At 58.7% G+C, this 19,086-nt stretch overlaps 2 protein-coding genes across 2 annotated transcripts; both read left to right on the plus strand.

Annotated features, from left to right (window-relative positions):
• Positions 1-1,631: 1,631 nt before the first annotated feature.
• PRX (periaxin) lies at positions 1,632-14,817 on the plus strand. The gene is made up of 5 exons (XM_070764780.1): positions 1,632-1,853; positions 6,312-6,440; positions 6,797-6,956; positions 8,416-8,609; positions 9,404-14,817. The coding sequence occupies exons 2-5, from the start codon at positions 6,414-6,416 to the stop codon at positions 13,937-13,939; spliced, it is 4,917 nt and encodes a 1,638-aa protein (XP_070620881.1). The 5' UTR covers positions 1,632-1,853; positions 6,312-6,413; the 3' UTR covers positions 13,940-14,817.
• A 1,333-nt stretch (positions 14,818-16,150) lies between these two features.
• On the plus strand, positions 16,151-18,805 carry HIPK4 (homeodomain interacting protein kinase 4). Its single transcript, XM_070764794.1, has 2 exons — positions 16,151-17,788; positions 18,614-18,805. Exons 1-2 carry the CDS (start codon positions 16,151-16,153, stop codon positions 18,794-18,796), a joined length of 1,821 nt encoding a protein of 606 aa, XP_070620895.1. The 3' UTR covers positions 18,797-18,805.
• The last annotated feature ends 281 nt before the right edge of the window (positions 18,806-19,086 follow it).

A 19,086-nucleotide genomic window follows, 5' to 3' on the forward strand; every position in this document is an offset into this window, starting at 1 on the left:
CGGGAAAGGGGGGTCCGTGCAGGGGACAAATTCCGAACGGGTTCGGCACCTGAAGGTGAAGAAAGTAGCACTACTAGGGGTGGATCAAGGGCCCCCCACCTAGCCCACCCATTTTTCTTCCTCACTGACAATCCCGGCTGTGAATGGGAAAAGGAGAGGGGGGGCACTGCCTGGTCTCTCTCCCCCCCCCCGCTGCCCCTCATGGAGAGTCTTCCCGTAAATGGTGTGATGAGTCCATCTTTAAATTTTCTAAGCCAGTGACGGCTTCCAACCTTGCAGTGGAATTCATGATGGTTGGAGTTGAACAGGGTATAAATTATGTTTTACTAATTACTTGTTTATTGAGGCGACAACATAAGGTCACATAAGGCCATCCTGCCTCACTTTACCCTGCTCTGTGAATCAGGAATGGAGTAAAGAAAGGGGGGGACTTTCCCCTTTGCCCCTTCTCAAGTCTTCCCAAGAAGTTCTTCATCTCAGGACTATCCTTGGCCCTTTCCTGCAAGTTAGGTTTCTGTGTTTACATTTAAATGTAGACGAAGGCTGGCCCCATCTGCTTTTGAAAAAACTTTTTGCATAAAAAACTTTTATGTTCTTTGTGGGTCATTTGATTGTGGCAGAGGTTTGATGAGCAAATAGATAATGAAAAGAAAAATGAAAACTCTGGGGGAAGAGGGCCAGTGGTCTGCAGAGATTCTCCCTCATCCAGGCCAGGGTTCTCCCAGAGTTGCTTTTTCCAAAAGGAAACTGGACTTTCTTATTTATTTTTTTCTTTGAAAAAGTTTCATTTCTAAGAAGCGAAACATTTTCAAAAGAAGAAAAACCCCCCAAGAATCTCCAATTTCTTTTTCCAAAGGGCATCTTCGGAGAGGGGCGGCATACAAATCTAATCAATCAATCAATCTTTGGGACAAGTGGGTAGGACAGAAAATGACACTGGTCCTCAGTGTGCACAGTCTCGCCCAACTGCCATCACCTCTCCCACAAACCGACCCGGTTCTCCAGAGCTGTGTGACCTGCTGCACTCCAAAGTGCCATCCCAGTTGGCAGCGCTTGAGACCCGGATACTCCATGGGGCTCCTGAGGGACTGGGCTGGAGAGGGGTATGCTTGTCCCGCCCCTCTGCAGAAAGGCAGCTCCCAGTTGGAGGAGGATGTGCCAAGAGGGCTGAGGTGGAGTGGGAGGCTGTGCAGACCCCCCCCAAATTCTTCCTGGCAGCCCCCCTGAGCTTCTGGCGATGGCCTCTCGCTGGGCCCAGGCTGAAGAGGTAAAGGGGTGCCTCCCCTGGAGGCCAGGCCCGGATTCACCCCTACAGAACCTGGAGAGGCTTCCCCAGCCACCAGCAGAATTAAAAGGTGAAAAACACAATGAGAACACAACTCCTGCCAGGATAAAAAGGTGCATTCGGATTCCCTGAGTGCGGAGTCTTCCAGGAAGTTGTGGGGGGGGGGGCGTGCTTTCTGCCTGCAAAGATAAGATGCCAGTCGTAGGCTCCGGGGGGGGCCCTTTGCGGAGAGCGAGGGATGCCCAGCCCCCCCCCCGTGCATTTCTCCGCTCCCTTCTCTCGGCTGGTCGCTTCTTCTGCCTGGCCGGTTGTGACCCGCGCCGCCTGGTCCGCTGGGTGGGAGGGCGGCTCGGAAGGGCGCTTCGGTCGCAACGTCTCCCTCTGGGCGGGGCTGCCTCGGAGCCGTCTCGACGCCGCCCAGACCCGGCCCTGGCCCCACCGCGGCCGCCTGGGACGCCCACGGGATGGAGGGTCGGCCAGGGCCGCCCCCTTCCTGCCGGAGCGCGTCAGCCAGACCGGCCGTTGAGGTCTGAGGAGCCGAAGGGAGCGGGGCGCACGGACGGCTTGGGTAAGTTCGAAGGGGCCGGCGCTTGGCGGCTTGTCCCGTTTCCCGCCCGGCGGCTCCTCTCGGGACGGACCGGGGCGACTCGCCCTGCGGCACCGCGCTGGTCTTTTGCCAGCGGGAAGGAAGCCGGGGCTTCCTTCGGTCCCTTCCTAGCCTGGCTCGCCGGGCGCGGAAGGGAAGGGGCGCGCGGATTCCAGCTGGTCTGGTGGGCGCCGCAGGTCTGCTGACCGGGGAAGCCGCTCAACTCGCCGGCTTTTTCCCAGCCTCCGCGCTCTTCCCGATAGGGCCACAGGAGAAGGCGAGCCCCCAGCTTTCTCCCGGTCGCCCGACAGCCCCCTCCCCTTTTACCAACGGGGATAATCTGGGATGCCCCGCGGCCCAGGAAAAGCCGGTGCCGGGACATTGGGCTGAGCTTGGCCCCACTCTAGTTCGGCGGGCGGCCGCCGGTTCCGGGTCGAGTGCCAGGCGGCTTTTTCAACCTTTGATTGATTGTTTCCGTTGTGTCCTGGGATTGGCATGTTAGCCGAAGAGTCCTGTCTCTTCATATTGAGACCCATCTTTTACTTAATTCCGGGCAGCCCTTCTGGTGTGCAGAATCCGAAGGAGCCCCAAATGGCAGCCAAGACTGGGGGGCTCAGAGCTGCCCTGGCTGCTTCCCTCCTGCTGGGAACCTGGGCTAGGGGCTTTCCTGCCGGGAGGGTCACTCTCAGGGCACCTGGCAGCACCGGGGATAGGAGGGCTTTGGCTTCCCGAATCTCCCAGGAGCTGCTTCACAGGTGGCTTGGGACCCCCGAAGAGCCCCCCTGGCAGAGCGGGAGGCATCTTCAGAACCCCGGCAGAGGCTTCTAGCCGGCTGCAAATGGCGTTTCCTGTTTGATTGGATCACAATCTCTTGAACCTCAGGAAAGCCCTGCGACTCCTCTCCCTGTAGTCAGCAAGTGTGAATTGGTGTTCCACCTCAGGAAGGGAGTCGGTTTTTTTCCTGAGAGCTGCTGAGATCTCTGGGAGGCCCACTTTGCCTGGGCAAGGCCCTTGCCAGTGCCCCCCCCACCTGGACATGGGCAGCCCAGCACCAGGAATGTTCGGGGGGGGGCATGCATGAGACAATGGGAGGAAAGGTCTCGGCCCTCCCCCCCTGCCTTCGGGGCCAGGAAATAAAGCTGCCAGGACCTTTGCTGCCTGGTTTGGGGGTGAGGAAGAGGAGAGGACAAGGCAGGGGTCCCCCAGGGAAAGTCTTCTGGAAGGAGAGGGGGGCACAGAGCCCAGCAGCCGGAAGGGGTCAGAACTCTTGGGGGAGGGCCAAAACCCAGGGAAGAGGGAGGGGCCAGATGGCAGGAGGGCTGCAGCCGGTCCTTGGAGTGGGCTTTGAGGGGTCCAGGTGCTTTGGGCAGTCATCCTTGAGTTGACCATCTGCGGGAAGGAGGCCAAGTCGCTTTCCTGGGAGGCCTCTGTCCTCCCACAGCCCCCTTGAGTCTTGCCAGGGCCACAGAGAGCCTAACTTTCTCCCCCACCTTCCAGCCACTTAGCTGGGAACGAAGAAGGCCCCCCCCCGGTCTCTTTGCTCGCTGCCTCTCCTGCTCCTGAAGCCCCGTCAGTGTCTCCCCACCGTCAGTGTCTCCCCCCAGCTGGCCCAGGGACCGAGGAGCCCTTCACCAGGCCCAGGCTGGCACTTCTTGGGGTCCACTTTCATTTTGCTGCCCAGCCCTGAACATGTGTAAAGGACTCGCGGTGCGGTTGCCAAAGAGGCGACTTGGGCTCTTGCTGACCGAGGGCCTCTGACGGCTGCATGCTGGCTTCCAGGGGCTTCCCACCAGGCCTGGGTGAGCCTTGCTGGGAGCTATTTCCTGGGCTCTGTGGAGGGCCTGGCATTTTGGCGACCACGCACGCTTCCGAGAGCTGTCCCCGGCCCTGCCAGGAATGCCTGTGCAGAGATGGTGGATGAAAGACCATGTGACCTGGCCCCCTTTCCTCCCTTGCCTCGGGCCCCCTTTGCCTTCCCAAGTTGGTCCTCTGAGTGGCCCTGGTGGGCAGGCTGCTTGGAAGAGGCGTGGAGGAATTCTCCCTGGAATGCCGGCAATGCCGCAGGCCTGGCTGGCACTCAGCGCCCTTTTGTCTTCCTGGGCAGGGAATGTCTGGCGGGGAGGCCTGACCTTTCAGGGAATGGAGTGGCGTGGGCCCCAGTGTCCAGGGTGGGAGTGAAAGGCCCTCCCCGAACAGCAGCACTGCTCCCTCCGGGCCTGAGCGGGAGGCAATAAAAGGAACTGCTGACAGTGCCTGGGGCCCCGGCTCTCTTGTCCAGAGGCCCCAGGGTGTGTGTGTGTGTGTAAGGCATAACAAGCCCCCTGGCCCACACTGGGCTGCTGCCAAATCAAAACAGAACTGAGAATTGTAATTAGGGTTGGTATGATCCCCAATGTCTCTCGATGGCACACGAACTGAAATAGCAGCAGGAGTGACATCTAAAATAAGTGCCCAGGTGTCATTGCGAAATCCTACCTGGCCTAAGGAACAGCACTATAATGACAGACTTATATACCGCTTCACGGTGCTTGACCGCCTTCTCCAGGCTATTTTGTCCCAACAATCTGGGTCCTCGGAAGGCTGGAAGGCTGAGGCCACCTTGAGCCCGACGGGATCGAATTCCCGGCTGTGGGCAGAGTTTGCCCGCAAGGAGGCTGCCGTTTCACCAGAGGTGGGTTCTACTTACCTTCCTTGCCGGTTCGCGTCACGTCGGAAGTGCACGTTTTGCACTCACTTGCTTCAATCGCGCACCTGAGTTACAACACGGAAATGGCCAGAGAGTTCTCTGCCAGACGCTTCCAAGGAGGAGGACCACAGGACCAGTCAAGGCCATGGCCAGCCGCCAGACAGCCATCTACACCAGTTGGTGGCAAATTGCTGCCACAAGTACCGGCAAACCAGTCCATGAACTCTGCCACAGAGGGACCCTGAGAACCTGCTGGGTTGTGGCCTTTCAAGCGGAGCAGTCCCTAAGGGCGGCAGCGGTGAACAGCAGCAAGCATTGGCACTAGGTGGCCACAGCACATGGTGGCGGATAGAGGCGGCAGCCATCCCCACTGGCTAGAACAGCTGATTGGCAATATTCTGGCAGCCAATCCAACCACCAATCAGCTGCTCGGCAGCAAAGGCTCCATAGTTCCTGGCAGCGGCAGCAGCTCAGCTCAGTTGACCGATGGTGGGCCCAGTGGAGCCCTGATGAGCCATGTGCTGCTGGGGCTGACCAAGCGGTTTGCTCCAAGGACACTGGACTAGGTGGATGCTGGGAGGCAGAGGCAGATTCCCCCCCCCCTGTTTTCCTTCTCTAAGCTGACGTGCGTCTGATGGTCCAGTGCGTCTTACAGTGTGAAAAACCAGGTCCAGGTTTGCTGCCTCTGAACTGATCGACCCACTTTTCAGATGCCCCCCCCCCTCCGCCTTGACTGACTCCGCCCTGGAAAGGCCCTGGTTCGGGGGTGGCTCCCTGCCGGATACTGGCCCCTCCCTTGCTCTAAGTCTGCCTCCAGGCAACCCAGCCCCCCCAGCCCCCAACTGCCTCTGCTCCCCTGCGTCTCCCACCCGCGCAGGAAGTCTGTTGATTCTTCCTAAGCCAAGGAATCGTGGAGGGCGTCCACTGCCTCTGCCCGCACTCCTGCCCGAAACCAGAGCAGAACTAGGCCACGCTGTGGAAGCCCATGAAGGAAAGGATGGAGTCATAACCGGTGGACCTGGTTTCTGCCCCCCTCCTCCCGGCTGACGGGTGCTGGAGCCAGGCTCCCTGGAGGGGCAGAAGGAAGGGCAGCCCCAGTGGGGGGCCAGGGGAGGCTCCTTTGCCTCTGGCCTTCAAGTGCTCTTCTTTACACCCCCACCCCAGCAAAGACGTTTGCCTCTTCCTGGAAAAAGGGGCAGATTCTTTTTTGGGGGGTGGGGGAGAGGTTGCCTGGACTGCTCTGGGACAGGGGGGTGATAAGCCCACTCCATGACACCCCACTTGCAATTGATGGGGAGGTTTTGTCCCCCACCCCCGCCAGCAATCATGCTTTTTCTCCCCGTTTCTAGGGAGGTGGGGAGGGGCCAAAACGTGTGGGGGGGGGGCGAAGACACGTTCTGCCTGCTACAGTCCTGGGGCGACTCTGAAAGGGCCCCAGGTGGGAGGAAGAGGAAGAGTGGGAGGGGATTCATTCTGGGGGGGGCTCTTCTTCGCAGGTGGGTGGATCCCGGTTCTGCCTGGTTCTGCCAACCAGTAGCTCGGACATCATTGTCCCAGTGGGGGGGGGGGAGATTCTAGGGATGTCTGGGCACAGTCTTGCAGGGGAACACCCTCCCAGGCTGGCCCCAGGGTGGGGGGGGCATGGGGATTCTACAGTCTCCCTCCCCTGCCAGGCCCACCAAACCAGGGGGGAAGCTTCACGTTTCACCACGACTCAACCTCTGCCAGGACTGAGACCCTCTCTCCCCCTCCAGGCCTTCCGAGAGAAGCTGCATGGGGGGCTGAAGGGGGCCCTTCCGAGGAGAAGCAGGGACCTGGAGTGGAGGGGCACGTCCTTCTGCCCCCCCTGCCCCAAGATGACCACAGAATTCATTGCAATGGAGGTGAGCACGGCAAGAGGCTGCAGAGCCTGAAAGGCGGGGAGGGAGGCAGGCTCTGGGGTCCCCTGGCCTTGGAAGCTGGGCTCCAGCTCAGAGAGGCCTCTGGGTGGGCCAGGGTCCCCTGCTGGGTGCCTGGAGGGGGAGGTGAGCCAGCTGTGGCAGGAGGCGGCTTGGTGCCCCCCCCCCGCCTTGCCCAGGGTCCCCTCCCCGCTCCTTGAGGCTGCCCTGTTGGACCAGCAGCCTTGTGAAGGGAGTCCCCCAGAGCAGCCGGTCTCTACCAGGCGGGGAGTCGAGTAGCCTTCCCATCCTGGGAAGCCAGTGGCCAGGCATGGACGGCTGGGCCCTTCTTCCTTCTGCAGAAGACCATCGAGGCCTCTGAGCTCCTGGAGCTGGTGGTGGAGACGGAGGCTGGTGCCGGGGCCCGGGGGCTGAGCGTGGCTGGCGGAGGGAAGGAAGGCCTGTTTGTGAAGGACGTCCTCAAGGACTCTCCGGCCGCGCGGGTGCTGAGCCTCCAGGAAGGTGAGCAGTCCAGAAGAGCCCAGCTCGCGCCAATGCAAAACGCAAAAGCAAAACGTAACATGAAAAGTCTAAGGAAGGGGAAAAGAAAGAACAGGTGGGATAGAATAAGAAGTAGCGCCAAATCTCAACTTCTTTACTTCGGGCAAAACTTTTTTCTTTATTTTCTCCAACATAAAATTGAAAAAAAAAATACATAGTTTCCAACACAAAATCAAGCTTATTATCAAACATATACAATTTTTTTCTTTTTACTTTGTAGTCATTCAATGGAGGCTCTTATATCTCTTTCTTTCACAAAAGGACCCTACAAACCTATAATATCTTAATAAAGCTCTTAAAATATAGCTTTCCCCCATCCAATATTAAAACATTACAATGACCTATACATTAATCGTTGGTCATCAAATTCACATTTTATTTTGATCTTACAAATCTATTGAGCTAATTGTTCCAAAAACAATTTTCATATAATACATAGTAGCTGAGTAAATAATATATGTTAAATCTTCATATTACAACAAAAAATCATGAAAAACATAATCCTACATGTCTAGTAAACTAATTATTCCAATAACTAATTATATCATATTGTATAATAATAAAAAAGATTATATATGAAATAAATTTGCATATTACAATTAAAAAACTAAATAATTTTTAAAAAATATAATTTGAATATGTTTAAGCTAGTTTATTCCAAAAATACTTTTATGTGTTATATCAGTACATATTGCTGCCACCATTACTCATCCTCTCCATCTGGGTTATAATATTTAAAACTCAATCCTCTTATCTCAATTTTACCAGCAATGGCTTATTATTGAAACATCAAATCATCAGTGATTCTTAATTCTCTATCCACTCATAAAATTTCCCCTAAATTCTATAGTAATCAGAATCTTGTTTGTCTTTAAGTTTCAAAGTCAATCTATTCATCTCTGCACCATCCACAATTTTCCTTTCCTATCATATGTGGTGGACTTGCTCAGAAGCTCAAAAACTTTTTTACTTTTGAATTAATAGTATAAACTAGCCATTTTTATAATAATAGAATGAGTATAGCTCAAAATCAAAGTGTATTATTTTTTCCCCACCTCGCGCACAAAGTCCAGAATCTGTTTCCAAGTAGAAACAAAAGCACCTGTGTTTTTGTCTTTCATCAAAGCCCCTTCAGCGTCCGCAGCTGTCCCTCCACGCAGGGCACTGAAGCCTCCTTCCATTCGGGGCATGAAGGGATTTTGCTGCCATCAACACACATAACATCCCTTTTCCCTCCCCTATTTTTCCTCTTATTTTGTATTTTTCTATCCCATATTATAAACTCATAGAAAGGGCTAAGCCAGAAGGGCCCAGCTGCAGTGGGCAGGGACTGGCAGGGACGGGGGGGGGGAGGCCCTGGGAAACCACCTGCCGCCCTGCGCTTAGCCCCCACCTCCCTCCCCCGTCTTGCCACATGCAGGTGACCAGCTCCTGAGTGCCAGAGTTTACTTTGACAACATCAAGTGCGAAGACGCCCTGCAGATCCTCAAGTGGGCTGAACCCTACAAGATCTCCTTCTGCCTGAAGCGCTTGGTTCCCAGCGCAGACGTCTCCCGCAAGCCCGGAGCCGCCGTCTTTGAATTGAAAGGCCCCAAAGCCAAGCTGGCCAAGCTGGTAGGTGACCCTGGGCATTTGGCCTCGGGGAGCCCTGCCTTCCTTGGCACAGCGGCCGCCTGGGGAGGGCAGGCTGAGGGGGTGGGTGGGGGGCACGAGAGGGGGAGCTGCGCCCGCTGCCCGCAGAGGCCGCCTTGGAGGAGAAACGGGGGGGGGGGGACACTCACTGGGCCAATACAAGAATCTCCCAGAAAGGAGGATTAAGAAATCCACAAAAGGGCAATTCCAGCTGCATTGATAATGGCGTCCGGACTCAACCTTGCTGCTTTTTCCTCCCACTTGTGCCGGACACCACTGGAGCCGAGACTTGCTCTGTCCCCAGACGGAGTGGCTCTAATCGGCTCTTGCAGGTTCCTCTTAGGCGGCCGGGGGGTGGTGGTCCTGGAGGGCGATGAAACCGACCTGCTCCGCTCGAGGCAGGATGTTCCTCCGCCCCCCCGCCCCCCAGCCTTTGCATCCCAACCTTCCTACGAGCTGTTCAGAAAGGTCGGCTGGGCCCTCGTCCCTATCCTGTTTTGTCCCTGGCGTCCCCATGGGGGGCCCTAGAGAGGGGCCGAGGCCGACTTTCCCTGGCCAGGCCCCATGATGTGAGAAAACACAGCCCTGAAGGAGGCTGCCCCCCCTCCGGGTTAATGGCAAAGGCAGAGGAGCTCTGGGAAGGGGCCCGTTCTCCTCCTGCGTCCGTCCAGAGACCGTAGAGGTCTGCGCAGGAGAAGCGCCCCCCGGGCCTCGGGGAATGGGGCAGGCCTCTCGGCCAGGAAGGCTCACCGACCCCTCGCTTCTTCTCTCCCCAGAACATCCAGAGCCTCTCGTCCCTGAAGAAAAGGAGGAAGGAGAAGAAGAGGAGGAGGAGGAAGAGGATGGCGGCCCAGGGCCTGCAGGAGGCGGAGGCAGGCCTGGCAGCCGGGAAGCCTGGGGCAGGCCCCGTTGATGTGGAGTTCTCCTTCCCCAGGTTCTCCAGGCTGCGCAAGGCCAGGAGTGCTGGAGCGGTGGCCGCGGCTGAACCGAGCCCAGGCGTCTCGCGGAAGCTGTCCTCCCTGGAGACCAAACGACACCGGCTGAAGTTCCCCCGCCTGAAGGTCAAGGAAGCAGTGGCGGCCGAGGCCCGCCTTGCCTTGGGCCTGCCCCACGCTGGCCTGGGACTGGAGGAGACGGGAAAGGGGGCAGGCCAGGGGAAGGCGTTCCCGTTCACCAGGCCCTTTTCCAAAACAAAGAAGCCCAAAGAGGAAGCCGGGGCAAAAGCGGAGACGGGATTCCACGCACCACAAGTGGAATTTGCTCTGCCAAAGGTGGGGCCTGAGGGCCGGTCGCTCCAGGCCAGCCCCGAAGTCGGGAGCCTTGCCGTCTCCGCACCCCGGCTCGGGTGGTCCACAGTAGAGGCTGTCCTGCCCACGGGGAGCGCCGGCGTGCTGGACACCCATCCCGGTCTCCTCCAGGCCGGGCTGAAGCTTCCTGCAGCTGAAGTGGAAGCTCCCAAGGTGGACGTAGGTTTGGCCCTGCCCAGGCTGGAGGGTGCTGCCCCAGAGGCTGTCCCTAAAAGGGAGGGGTTCACACTCAGAGTCCCCAAGCTTGGGATCTCTGCCGAGGAAGTGGAACTGAAGCTGCCCTTGATGAAGGCTCCTGCCCTGGAAATGGCCCTGGGAGAAAGTCCGCAAAAGGTTCTGGAGGGCCAGCCGAGACCAGGCCGGGCAGCACCTTCCCTGGCCACGGTGGTGCCTGGGGTGGATCTACAGCTCCCCTTTGCCAAGGGGAAGACGGGCAGGGAGAGCCCTGACATCTCGGGCGGTGTCTCCTCGGCCAGCCTGGGCTCCAAACTGCCCCAGGTGGAGGTCAGCCTGGGGAGCCCCAAGGCAGACCCGATGGAAGGCTCCCTCATTCAGCTGCCTGGCCTGGAGAGTTCCCTGAGGGAGAAGCCTTTGGAGAGCCGAGAGGCAGCCGGGGCGACAGGGGTGAGGGTGCCCGCTCTGGACATCTCTGCCCCCAAAGTCCAGGACATGCATCTCTGCAAGGCTCTGGGGGAACCGGCTGCCCCTTCTGGGAGGGCGAAAGCCAAAGAGGCTGCTGAAGGGCCTGGATTTAAGTTTCCAATACCTCAAATATCCCTCCCAAAATTTGATTTCCCTGTCAAGGCAGCCCCCTCCCCGCCTCCAGTCCAGGTCAAAAGGCTGAAACCAGAAGGAGACTCGGGAACAAAGGTGGACACTTCCTTGCTGGCGGTGAAGGTACCAGGGCTGCCACTTCTGAAGGTGCCAAGGCCAGAGCTGGGCATTTCTGTTGAGAAGCCAGAGGTTGAGGTGACCGCTCCTCCAGCCCCACTGAGCTTTCCATTTGCAACTGTGCCTGCACTGGACATTCAGCCACCCAACATTGGGGTGGAGCTGGATTTGGCGAAGCGGGAAAGAGACGTTTCTAAACAGGGACCGAAAGCCCAAGAGGTCACCCGAGGGACCCTGGACAGAGACCTGGAGGTAGAAATCAGTCTCCCAAAGTGCGTGGTCAGCCAGCCTGAGCTGGAGCCGGGGATGAGGAGCATCGAAGGGCCGGCTCTTGCTGGGACAGTAGCCAAATTCCCGAAGGTGGACCTTTCCCTTGAGAAACTGCCTGCAGATTCTGAAGGGCCAAAGACTGACCTAGAAGAAGCCAGGATGAAGCTTCCAACTGTAGAGATACCACCAATAACTCTCACAGGGATCACGAGTGAGAGTCGGGTCAAGGTGAAAACATCTCGATTTGCCCTGTCCAAATTCAGCATTTCAGGCCCCAAAGTCTGGAGCAAAATGAGCCCAGACCTTTCGGTGTCTGGAGTGGACGGCAGAGAAGCTGCCAATCTGGGTTCAAAGCTGAAACTGCCCAAGTTTGGGATTTCTTTCCCCAAATCAAGATGGGAAGCAGAGGGAGGAGAGGTCAAGCCGGCCCTTGAGGCTAAAGGGGAAGCGGCCAAGGAAACTCCAGGGAGCAGGATGAAGTTGCCCACGGTGGAGGTGGATCTTGGCCGCCCGCAAGGCGTGGAAGGAGACGGGCAGGAGACCTCTCCTGGACTCCCCGGTGTCCAGTTTAAAGGGCCAAAACTCGCATTGCTGAGCTTTGGGAGCAAAGGCCAGGAGGAAGAGTGGGGTGCCCTAGAGACCGAGGAGGCAAAGGCGGAGAAGGAGGCCAAGGCCTCCAAGTTCAGGATCGCTTCTTTGGGCCTCCTGAGGAGGGAAGCGGAGGCCAAAGCCAAGAAGGCCCCCGGGAGCCCCAAGGAGAAGCCAAAGGGCCCCTTTGGGAAGATGCCCCAGCTGAAGGACTCCTCCTCCCTGAAGGCCCACCAGCTCGCTCCAGGGGCCGAGGCAGGGCTCAGGGTTCAGGGTCCCTCCGTGGAGATCGCTGTGCCTGGTTCTCCCCTGGCGGAAGGGGAGGCGACGGGGGAGAAACGGGCGGGGGAGGTGGCCAAGGAGGGAGGGCTCAAGAGGGCACCCCCCAGCCTCCGGGCGCCTGTTCCCTCCCTAGAGCTGGACATTGGTTTGCCCGCGGCTGGTCAAGAGGGGGGCGTTCTCCAGGCGGCCAAGATCAAGCTGCCCAAGGTGGAGCTGGCAAGACTTGGGAAGGGCCAGGGGGAAGAGGCCGAGGTGGCCCTGCAGCTGCTGGGGAAGGCAGGGGAGAAAGAGCTGGCAGGGGTGGGCACCAAGGTAGGATATTTGCCCAAAGTGGACATTTCCTTGCCCAAGGCCTGGCTGCCAGAGGGGGAGCTGCCTCCAGCCCAAGTGGACCTCGGCCTGGTTCAAGGTGCAGAGTTCAAGGTGCCTTCAATGGGGCTGCCGAAACTCAGTGCCCCAAAAGTGAAGGCTCCCCAGCTGGAGCTTGATGTGGGTTTGGAGGGGGCAGGGGTGGTGGGCACTCCTTCGGTCAAGTGGCCTGAGCCTGGGGCCTCGGGCTCAGGGCGGGAGGAGGAGGACTTAGTCCGGGTGCCCCAACTTGAGCTGAAGCCTCCCAAATTCAGAGGAAGCGCAGATGCCGTCTTGGACTCTGAAGCAGGGCAGGCAAAAGAGGGCGGGCTGAAGGTGACCGGCCGGCCTCTTGGCCTGGGCAGGCTGGAGGCAGAAGCTGGGCTGGGAATGGAGGAGGGCAGATTCCAGCTGAAGCTGCCATCACTCAGCGTCTCCAAGCCAGAGGCCGAGCTGAGCCTGGGTGTCCAGCCCCTCTGCCCTCCAGCCGAGGGGGCAGCGCTGGCCTTCAGGGTGCCCGAGGTCAGCTTCTCTGGGGATCAGGAGAGGGGAGAGGAGGCCACGGCGGCCTTGGAGGGGGGGCTGGGGGGCACGCTGACGATACCCAAGATCGGTATCGCTGTGGGTGGGGCAGCCGGCACTGCGTGGGGCACAGAGAGCGCCACTTCTCCCAGCCAGAGGGGTGGAGGTGGGGGAGAGCCAGAGGGGAAGAAATCGGTTTTTAAGGTCCCTGGTTTGAAAATTTCTGCTCCAAGTCTCAAAACCCATGCTGAATATGAGGTGGGGGGCCCCCCCTGGGAGGCAGGGAAGTGGCCCAGGGTGAGGATTCCCGCCTTTGGCCTCTCCCTGCCCCGGGTGGGGCTGGAGGCTCCCGAGGGCTTGGTGGGGCAGGAGGCAGAAGCCAAGAAGGGCTTCTTGGCCCTGGGGAGGCCCAAGGGGGAGGAAGCGTCGGCTGGGCTCCTGGCGAGAGAAGAGGGGAGCCAGGCCAAGGCCGCCAAACTTAAGGTCAGGGCCCCCTTCGGGGTCTCCATCTCCAGGCCCACATGGGCTGCCGAACTCAATGGGGAAGCCGAGGAGACGTCCTCCAGATTGAAGGTGCCCAGGCTGGGCTTTTCGAAGGCCGAGGGGGAGAGGGTGGAGGAGGGTCCCAGCAAGTTGGGGAAGATCCCGCTGCCCCAGGTGGAGCTGCTTCCTCCTTCCAAGGGGGCCAAGGCCGACCCAGAGCTCAGCCTCAAGCTGGTGAAGGCAGAGGAGGCCAAGGAGGAAGGCCACGGCGGCATCACCGTTGCCACGGCCCTCAAAGCTGCCAAATTCAAGCCCCCCCGGCTCACCCTCTCTGGCTTCAAGAAGCGCAATGGGGAGTTGCCCCCCGAAGCTCCAACTGCCCCTGGGCCCCAGGCAGGGGAGGCCTCGGTGAAAGCCACCACGAAAGGGGAGCCGTCCAGCAAGTTCAAGTTTCCAAAACTGGTGTTAAGCTCCAGATCCCAAGAGCTGCTGGAGACTCCCGAGGACCAGCAGGCGGGCAGTTTCAGGCTGCCTGCTGTGGCTTTCTCTGCAGAGAGTGGGCCCGAGGAGGGAGGGGCCCCTCCCAGGAAGCCCATGGAGAAGGAGGCCGTCTCTGAATGAAGGGGCTCCCCGTGGAAGGTCCAGCACTAACAGCTGCCTCCCTCTCCGATGGGCTTCCCTTCTTCACTGCCCTCCCACCGTGGCCCTCCTCCTTTGCTCCGGGGCTGTGCCAGCCCAGAAAGGGCTGCAGGCCTGGCCCCTTGGGCACTGACCCCTGCCTCCTGGGCAAGGTGTGCACTTGGGGCAAAGGACGCAGCCGCCTTTTCCCACGGGAAGGCAGCCCCACTGCCCAGCTTCTCTGATAACACTAATTCTGTAACTTTAGAGTTGGGTGGGTGACGTTTTGAGTGGGGAAGCAGCTCTAGAGCACTTCCGTACTGTCCGCAAAAGGGGCGGTCAGGGCGGTGGTAGCGCTCAAGGGCAAGGCACGCCTCCCGTGGATGCTGCTGTAAACAAGGGGGTGCCCCTCATTGGGAGGGGGGCTGCAGGGGAGGAGGCTGAGCCTGTGGGACCAAAGGGCCGGCCGAGGGAGGATGCTTCCACTGCCTTCATTTCGGAATCCCCCCCCGTGGTCTTTTTGTCCAAAGGGATCACCTAGTGGGGAATAGCCCCCCTATGGCACCAAGGGGGGCACCGGCCCTGGGAAATTGGGCAAGTAAGGGCAGTTTAGGGGCCTCTCCCTCTTCTCAGATGGGGCAAAATTCTTCCATGTGCTCCGAATGTCCAGAAGTCTTTTATTCTAACGTTTAACCAATGTGGCCTTGTGAAGCGGCCTTTATAAGAAAAGCTAAAAGATTTCATAACGGCTTCTTTCCCAAAGCTATAAACTGACCTTTTCTAAAACATGTAAGACAAGTTCCACGATCTCACACAGCCCGTTCTACAGCTGCTGCTTGTTTTCTACTCTGGGTTTGAATAAAAATTAATCTGTCAACTAATTCCATTCTGTTTACATCATGTTTCATCCTTGGCCTCTCCCTAGACGCCTCACTTTTCGCCCGCTCTGCACAGAACCAGCCCAGCCGTCAAAGTCGCCACGGACCCCGTAATCCCTCCCCTTCCTCTTCCCTTTGGCATCACTTTGAAGGTGGGGCTCCCTAAGGTCCGTCCCGGCACCCAGAGATCCTGGCTTGTTCTGCCCTTGCACCGGTCACCTGCTGCTGAGGACCTGAAGTGAGCCAACTCCAAAGCAAAGAAACCAGGCCCCCCTCCCTCTGGGATGCCGTCTCCGCCAGGGCCGTCTCAGAGAAGCAGGTGTCGCGTGGCAGTGCAGAGCGGTGTGGAGGAGGGCAACCAGGACGACCAGGGGAGTGGAGGCTAAAACATGTGATAGACGGTTGCAGGAACTGGGCATGTCCAGTCTAGTGGAGAGAAGGACCAGGAGAGACAGGATAGCAGTCTTCCAATGTCTGGAGGACCGCCACAGAGAGGAGGGGGTCAAGCTATTCTCCAAAGCACCCGGAGGACAGATGAGGAAGAATGGGATGGAAACTGGTCAAGGAGAGGAACCTTCTTTCCAGAAGAGGCTGGACTGCCATTGGTCAGGAATGGCGTGGGGTCTCCTGCTTGACCCGGGGGGGGGGGTTGTTGGACTAGATGACCTACAAGGTCCCTTCCAACCCTGTCCATCGCCATACGGGCAGCTCTGGTGTCCAGGCAGAGCCGGCTTCTTTTACAGGGGGAGTCTCCTCCTCGGGGATGCTAAAAGATTATTGGTGGCACTCGCATAAAGTTTGGCCTAATTAAATTAATAATCATCAAACTGATTAGACCAAATCCTCTGAAGGCAATGCCATGTTAAGAGTCTTGGATTGAGTGTTGCATGCGCTCCAGGGAAGCGAGAGAGGCACACTCTCAACACAAGGGTGTGTGTGTGTGTGTATGTGTGGTGGGGGTCTCTCCACTCACCATGAAACGCCCCTTCCACATTGCAAACGTCTCTTCATACCTATCCATTTGCAGGAGGTCCCTCTTGGTTAAAGGCCTCCCGGCAGAGGTCTTCCTGGGGGCCTGTCCTGGCTGGTTTCCTACTATGGGGTGGCTCTTCCTCCCGGAGAAGGGGCTGTGAGGGGACCCCATGGGGTGGGGTGGGGGGCTCCCTTCCTCCATAACAGAACTCCCTTCGCCTGGCAACTCTGGAACCCGGCTGACTGTTGCATCACCTCCTGTTCCGGAGGAGGCCGGGATTCTCTTTGCTCCGTGGCGGCTGGACCTCTCTTTGCAAGAAGCCACTTTGCACCCATCTTTCTGAGCTTGGGCAGGCCCAGGACAATGGTCACAATCGAGTCGGAGTCCGATTTCTATGACGTCTTTGAGATTCTGGGGAAGGGCACATTTGGGGAGGTCGTGAAGAGCTGGAAACGGAGCACTGGGGAGATGGTTGCCATAAAAATCCTAAAGAACGACTCCTACCGCAGCAGGATCATCAAGAATGAGCTGAAGCTGCTGCAGACCATGTCCGAGGTGGACTCCGAGGAGTCCCACATCGTCCAGTTCCACGAGTTCTTCCACGACGAGCTCAAGTTCTACCTGGTCTTTGAGCTCCTGGAGCAAAACCTCTTTGACTTCCAGAAAGAGCACAACTTCTCCTCGTTGCCGGTCCGGCACATCCGCACAGTGACCACGCAGGTGCTGAGAGCCCTGGCCAAGTTGAAAGAGCTGTCAATCATCCACGCTGATCTAAAGCCAGAGAACATCATGCTGGTGGACCAGGTGCGGTACCCTTTCCGGGTCAAGGTGATTGATTTTGGATCGGCCAGCATCTTCAACGAAGTGCGCTACGTCAAAGAGCCTTACATCCAGTCCCGATTCTACCGGGCCCCAGAGATCTTGCTGGGGCTGCCGTTCTGTGAGAAGCTGGACATGTGGTCCCTGGGCTGCGTGATGGCCGAGCTGCACCTCGGCTGGCCCCTCTACCCTGGAAACAACGAGTACGACCAGATCCGGTACATCTGCGAGACCCAAGGCATGCCCAGGCCTGCTCTTCTGAATGCAGCGCGGAAGGCCCACCTCTTCTTCAAGAGGAGCCAGCACCCCGAGGTGGTGAACTCCTGGCAGCTGAAAACCCCGGCGGAGTATCTGGCCGACACCAAAGTGAAATCTGTGGAAAGGAGGAAGTACGTGCTCAAGTCCCTGGACCAGATGGAGACGGTGAACGTCCACAAGATGATCTACCCGGACACAGAGGCGCTAGCTGAGTACTTTGACCTCCGGAGCATGGTGGAGCTCATCAAGCGCATGCTGACCTGGGACTCCCACGAGCGCATCACCCCCAGCGCAGCCCTGAAACACCCCTACATTTCCACCCAACCCCTGAAGCAGAACTACGACCTCACCCAGTATTACCAGTTCTGCCTCCGGAGCCTCCGGGAGTCACTGCCCAGCCACGGCAAGGCGCCCGAGGAGGAAGCGCAACATTACAGTGCCATGGACGAGGACCGCTTCTACAGTCGGGAGGAAAGCGCCCACGGCATCCAGGGCACCACGAGCCAGATGGACGAGCTCAGCATTGCCGAAGCCAGTCGGGAGGTGCCCATAAAGGTGTGGGGCGAAGGGCCCAGCGGGGGAGGCTACGATCCCCTCCCGGACCCAACTGAGGCGGTGTCAAATCGGCACAGAGTGGCCCACCAGAGCCTCCGGCTGCGTCATGAGCAGGCCCAGCAAGAGCCCATTCCAGCCTACTACCGAAGCCGGCCTGGCAGCCCCAGGCACCACAAGGCTTCTCACCACGTGAAGCCAGACCCCACTTTTGAGAACCTGATTCTTCTGGGGCAGTACACCCCAGAAGATCCCCCCGGCTGGGAGAAGGAGAGCAATGCCAGCGCCGCTTCCTTGCCAGAGTCCGGTGCCCGGGAGGAGGCGAGCTACCCCAAAGGCCTTGTCCTCTCGCCCACCACACAGGTAACAAGGGTGGTCAAGGGAGGGTAGGAGGAGCCCCCCCCACCCTGAGCTGATTCGTGGCATAACAAGGGAGTGTAGGCAATGGCGGGGGTGGCATGAACGAGGAGGGGAGGGTCCGCAGTAGGCCCCTCCTCACCAATGCTGTTGCCCTGGGGGCTGGCTCTCTCCTTTCTCCTAGGCCAGGGAAAGACAAAGTTGGCTCTTCTAAGACATGTGGACTTCAACTCCCAGAATTCCTGCACTAGCATGATTGGCTCAGGAGTTCTGGGAGTTGAAGTCCACAAGTCACAGAAGAGCTCACTCTGTCTGCCCTTGTCCTAGGCCCCCCGTGAAGAGGCCTCTGCACCCCAACTCTTCTGCATGTACTCACACCTGTCCTGAGCAGCGTCTCGGGGGAAGAATGTTCGGCCCCTCCCCGCCCTTGCAGGCCCAGCTCAGGAAGCCGTTGGCAAAGCCAAGAGGGGGCACTGGCTGTCCTCCCCCCACCCCCACCCGGTGGGCTTGAAGGGAGTTATGGGGGCAGCGGCCCTTGTGGCACACAATCTGCCCAATCCAGGCTCAGTATGGACAGCCACCTTGGAGAAAAGGAACGTACCACCATCCTGAGGGGGGTCTTTTGTTGGATTGGTCATTCACCCCCACCGTCCCACCCATGGCCTTGGTAGCACCCCTCTCCCATGGAGCTTGGCACAGTGCTCCCTCCCCAGCAGCCCAGCCCAGCCCTCCCTGGTGTGCACAGGTTGGGAACCAGTCCGTCTTGGCAAAAGGGTGAGGAAGAGGAGGCAGAGCAGGAACCCCAGCCAACCCCAGTAATGTTCTCTTTCTCTTTGGCAGCACGGGCAGTCAGAGGTCTTTGAGCCGGCCGTGCCACTGCCTGGGCCAAACCCCTGGCTGCCCAGTGAGGACTGGCTGGCCGAACACGGCATGGAACGCGTCCCGCTCAAGGCTGTGCTGCACGCCCCCCGGAACCGCCACCAGCTGCAGCCCTACCTGCAACACGTGGCCAGCCACCACTAGCCCCGGACCCTCGGCCAGGAAGAGGGCAGCCGCAGCCGAGAGATGGCCCACCAGGCCTGGACAGATACCTTTCTAGACATTAAATATATAGACTGTTCCTCGCTGCCCAGCCCCGCTTCCTTAATAAACGCCATCTTGCTGTTACTGAGCTGTGCGGAGCCCTGAGGGCAGGCCGAGGCAGAGCCTGGGGGGGAGGGGGAGGGGGGCGGGAAGGTGGCGGAGTTGGGGGGCTCTGACCCACCCCAGTCAGCCCACTGGTCTTCCCGAGGGCGCCACACCCAGGCCCCTGA

Source organism: Erythrolamprus reginae, chromosome 11, assembly GCF_031021105.1.
Source record: "Erythrolamprus reginae isolate rEryReg1 chromosome 11, rEryReg1.hap1, whole genome shotgun sequence".
NCBI lineage: Eukaryota > Metazoa > Chordata > Lepidosauria > Squamata > Dipsadidae > Erythrolamprus > Erythrolamprus reginae.

Coding starts and splice junctions, on each gene's coding strand:
- PRX (XM_070764780.1), top strand. CDS start 6,414: ATGACCACAGAATTCATTGCAATGGAG. Junction 6,441..6,796: donor CAGAATTCATTGCAATGGAG/GTGAGCACGGCA, acceptor TTCCTTCTGCAG/AAGACCATCGAGGCCTCTGA. Junction 8,610..9,403: donor AAGCCAAGCTGGCCAAGCTG/GTAGGTGACCCT, acceptor TTCTCTCCCCAG/AACATCCAGAGCCTCTCGTC.
- HIPK4 (XM_070764794.1), top strand. CDS start 16,151: ATGGTCACAATCGAGTCGGAGTCCGATTTCTATGACGTCTTTGAGATT. Junction 17,789..18,613: donor CCACCACACAGGTAACAAGG/GTGGTCAAGGGA, acceptor TCTCTTTGGCAG/CACGGGCAGTCAGAGGTCTT.